Here is a 4,739-nt window from a genome sequence, read left to right as displayed (position 1 = left end):
CACTGGAACACAAAGAGAATGAGCTCAGTTCAAAGAGATCTTTGTACTTCATCTGATCTTTTGAACTTCTCTTATGGCACAAAACGAAAACTCAAAGAACATCGGTGAACAGAGAGCACTTCGTTCCTGCATTTCTGTTGTTGATTCAGAATTCCTATCTATAGAATAACTTACGGAAGTAGCTAGCTTTCAACCACTTAATCTGCCTAAGATCTCTTAGAGCAGCATCAGTAGGAATTTGACAAGCAATATAAATCAAATAGCATGAGAGAGACGAAGGGGAAAACCCGACTCACATAAGGTTAATCTTCCTACTCCTTTTCTATTTCTCTTACTGGGAGAAATGGCGACCATTATCAAGAACCAAAAAAAAAAGACCGAGCTAAGGGAGAGAGAAGCCCTATGAGTCACTATCCTCCTAGTATTTCTTCCTCATTTGAACTCCTCTATCTGTGAGAGGGTTCCACTTGATGAAGTAGAGGTGGGTAAAGCTGTTAAGAGGGTGGTCGTAATGCAAATTAGGACTCCCCACCAGTAAATACACCAGTCGAAGTGGACCATTGAAAAAAGGGGCACATGTGGGAACAGAATGTTGGCTGCTAAAAGACTCTTTTTCAACTCACAAGCAAATGGATTCAGAAAATCCATTTGGAGAAACAATATGATACAAAATATAAGATTAATCAGATAATGAAAGCTCTGAGTGATTAAAAACATACAATCCCAAATAGGATACAAAATATTCAATCCATAGCATCCCAAAAATAGGATTAATCAGATAGTGAAAGCTCTGAGTGATTAATCAAAATAGGATACAAAATATTCAATCCATAGCATCCTTGGGCACTCCACCAAACAAGCCTTGGATTGACTAACAAGTTTTTTTAGTTATAAAAACAAAAAGTAACATAATCCCAATGCCGAAAAACTCCACCAGGCCTTAAAAAGTAACAATCCCAGCATTCCCCAAAAGCTCCACCAAACAGGCCTCAGATTGACTAACAAGGAGGAAAATTTTCAAACGGGTTGTCTTCTTGTGCAATTTGTGAGAGGTTGCCTTCTTGTGCAGTTTGTGAGAGGTTGCCATAATGTGACTCCTACAAGATTTGAAAAACTAAAATTATGAGAAAGTTAAAATAAATAAATCTACATCATTAATTTGTAACATTATCAATTATTTTGTTAGGATAATATAATTACCTGAAGTAATCGTATGTAAAACATATTGGGTTGCCGATTTGTGATTGCCTTTTCATTATCGTAGTTCATCATTGAATGGGATGCGGAAGGGGTCTCTACTCTAAGGCCAATTTGAGATTCCTGTCAAATAATTACAAAATCGTAAAATAAAACATAAGCCAAGGTAAAGAAATATAATACAAAAAGAAATGAATTACCTGGGTAAAAATATCATGTCTAGCTTATTGCTCCTGTGAGTTCCAACTACTAAAAATAAGCTCCTATAATATCCATTGAAAAAAAAAAAAAGTTAAGTACAACACTGATCACACTTTAATTTATTTATAAAGTTTTAAATTATTTATAAAGTTTCATATAATACCTCAGGGGTCTTTTGTTGTTTTGTTGAATATTTGGAATGTGAGTTTTTTCTTCGCTTTTCAAGTGCACCTTTTAATTGATTACGTGGACGCCCGATTATGGCTTTTTTTTAACCCATATTGGCACACAATTCTTTGGTGGAGCTATCGTATCAACTTCCTCATTTCGACCAATTGAACTTTCCCCACCACTAACATTATTTGAGTAAAGTTGTTTCTTCAATTCCTCCAAATCATTATGCAACACAAGAGCACGATCATTTGCATGTACATATAACTTCTCATGTTCCAATGCTAAAGATGAAATCTCATAAAAATTTCGACACAAATGACTATAACGCTTTCCCAAAGACACTTTAGGATTGTCATTGGCTTCAATTCCATGATAATTGGTGAAAGTCCTTGCCTTTACATCTCTTGTCCATCTTTTCATGATATATTGGGGCGGAATCTTTTTTATATTTTTCTTATCCAACACTTTCAAAGTATGAATACATAAAATCCCAATAAAAGTGAACTTCATACAACTACACATGACTGTTTCTATTGAAGCTTCGAAATTGACCACATGCCCTTGAGATTTTCCAACATAAGATACTTTGTATTCAACTTTTGTCCTATCCTTTGCCACTTTATAAACACAGTAATCGCTGAACCTCATGTATTCTTTTTGAAACAATTCAAACACTTTCGGGGTATAGATTTTTACACTATGACGTAACATCTCCACACTAGTTAATAACACGGGCTTACTTCGCATCATGTTAAAATCTGCACATAGTTTTTCATACCGCCGATCATTCAAAACACTCTCATAATGCTCAAAGAAACGCAAAAGATTATGACTCGGCTTCAAGTAATTCTTTAACGCATTGTTCTTACTTTCACTATGTTTGGTAGATTTCATGTCCGCGGTGAAAGTATGTCGTCCATAAACCATTCCCTATTTTTTTTCTTATTTCAAATAACTCTTTTAACCATTTATTCTTTTCGAGATTGTATTTTTCCAGCATATTATTCCATGCTAATAGCCACTCATTTTCATCTTCATAATCGTATACACAATTGCTAAGGTCATAAGCAAAGTGGTTTGATCTATTAAATACATGACTCAAATTCTTGGTTGCATTTTGATAAATATGCCAAACACATAATCGATGTTGAGATTCAAAAAAGACAAGCAATATTGCTTTTGCCATTGCAGAAGATTGATCTGTCAGAATTGTCTTAGGTTGCTTTCCGGACATTACACCAAGGAAAGTCTGAAACAACCACTTAAATGATTCAATGGTTTCATCGTAAAGTAAGGTTGCACCAAACACTATTATTTGTTTATGTTGATTCACCCCAATAAAATGGTGCAAAAAGTCAACCATATTCATTTGTTCGATAAGTACTATCGAAGCACACAACATCTCCGAATAGGCCATAATCATTAATTGAGCGTGCATCGGCCCAAAAAATATTAGTGATCATATCATCCTCATCCACTTGCATTGAACAAAAATATGATGAATCCTTCAGCTGTATTTTTTCAAAATATTCTAAAATTGCTCCTGCATCTCCTCTTACCATTGCCATCTTTCGCTTTCTATGTATGTAATTTTGGTAATCCTTATCTAGAAAACCAAGATGTTCCATGCCGCCAACTTCTCTACTCATCAACTCCATAGTTCATTTTAGTGGCAATCTCGACTTCTTTGCATCTTCAGCATGTTCTTTTTGAGCCTTTGAAATATTTCGATTAACTCTCATCATATGTTTAATTGGAGTTCTAATTAAGTCATGATTATGGATTTTGTTCAACGATACAACTTTGAATTTGCCATTGTTTTGAAGTCTACATTTCATATGAGCCAAACAACCAACTCTTGTAATAGGTTGATAGTGCAAAGGAGTTTTGGTTTCTTTCCTTTTACCTTCTTTTGAACAACAAAAGGTAACCCCGGTGATGAGCCCCGCTATATTTTTTCTCTGATGATTTCTCCTTACATCGAAACCAAGTTTGCGACCATAGCTGAGATACAATTTATATGCTTCATCACATGAACTTAACTCCATTCCAAGTTCTGGTTCTTCTCTTTCTTCTTGATTTTCTTTTTATTTATAGGAAAATTCATTAGTAGGAAAAGAATAATCATTATCAATTTCACAACTATTTGATGGTTCACTACTTAAGCTTACATAATCTATCTCTTCCATAAATCTGCATATAAATGATTGTGACTATTAAAAGTTGCCAGTTAAATGTAAGGAAATCTTTTAATCTAAGATAGAACATTTTATATACAACACTTTTGTATCAGAGATAGAACAGCCATAAACATTATATATATATATATATATATATATATATATATATATATATATATATTTATTACATTTGCACCAAATTAAGTCTATCATGAAATCAGCTCCACCTTCATACATAGTTCTTAAATATTTGATGTGGACTCATTCATTACATTGTTTTCCTTATTTATAGCACCAGATAGAAACGAAAATATGAAATCTGTCATTTTCTTTTATCTTGTTCAAGAAAACCCAAAAAAAAAAAACACATTTAAATAAGCTAAGTTTAGCTGAATTTATCCATTTGTGATCAATGGGGGCGCAATTTAGGTATTGAGAAAAAGAGAGAGAAGAGAGTAAGAAACGGGTTTAACCCTTTCTGCCCTTGCCTCTTCCTGACATTTTTAGAGAAAGAGAGTCAAATCTAGTGGCTGCGATGGAGAGGAAAATGAAAATGGGTTTGAGGCGGTGTATAGATATTGAGAGAGAAGATATTAGGTATTGAGAGTGATGAGAGAGAAAAGAGAAATGAGTTGAACCCGGGCAATACCTATGTTTTATTATTATTTTTAATATTGGACAACTGTCATTATCTCATTGGGCCACGTCAGTGCGGAGGATGAACCTCATCCTCCGCCTAAATGATGTAAGTATTGTTCATACCTATATACTTCCAATCAACATTAACATGATATAATCGGTCAATTATGTCAATAAATTACTTTCGCAATGCTTTTGAAGAGACTTAAAAAAGTATATATATATTTTATTATTATTATTTTTTATTATAGAAGGAGATGAGACAATATTTGGACTAATGGGCCCAATGATGATAAATATTATAATCGTGACCTATCGAGAGTACAACTAGTACTTTGCTCCTTGCGT

At 33.8% G+C, this 4,739-nt stretch overlaps 1 protein-coding gene across 1 annotated transcript; it reads right to left on the bottom strand.

The window, feature by feature from the left end:
• Positions 1-998: 998 nt before the first annotated feature.
• Positions 999-2,499, bottom strand: LOC132316186 (protein FAR1-RELATED SEQUENCE 5-like). Its single transcript, XM_059814700.1, has 3 exons — positions 1,675-2,499; positions 1,201-1,320; positions 999-1,097 (listed from the first exon to the last, which is right to left on the bottom strand). The coding sequence occupies exons 1-3, from the start codon at positions 2,497-2,499 to the stop codon at positions 999-1,001; spliced, it is 1,044 nt and encodes a 347-aa protein (XP_059670683.1).
• Positions 2,500-4,739: the final 2,240 nt, after the last annotated feature.

This window comes from Cornus florida, unplaced genomic scaffold, assembly GCF_030987335.1.
Source record: "Cornus florida cultivar Cherokee Brave unplaced genomic scaffold, ASM3098733v1 CherokeeBrave_3.0.0_Hap2_Chr07, whole genome shotgun sequence".
In the NCBI taxonomy this organism is placed as follows: domain Eukaryota; kingdom Viridiplantae; phylum Streptophyta; class Magnoliopsida; order Cornales; family Cornaceae; genus Cornus; species Cornus florida.
Note: the sequence above shows the minus strand (reverse complement) of the source record. Positions and strands in the feature narration are given on the sequence as shown.

Excerpts from the sequence above, each read along its gene's own strand:
- LOC132316186 (XM_059814700.1), bottom strand. The coding sequence starts at position 2,499 with ATGGTTTATGGACGACATACTTTCACCGCGGACATGAAATCTACCAAA. Across the intron at positions 1,321-1,674 it reads AGAATTGTGTGCCAATATGG|GAATCTCAAATTGGCCTTAG; the intron begins GTTAAAAAAAAG and ends ATTATTTGACAG. Across the intron at positions 1,098-1,200 it reads TTTACATACGATTACTTCAG|GAGTCACATTATGGCAACCT; the intron begins GTAATTATATTA and ends CAAATCTTGTAG.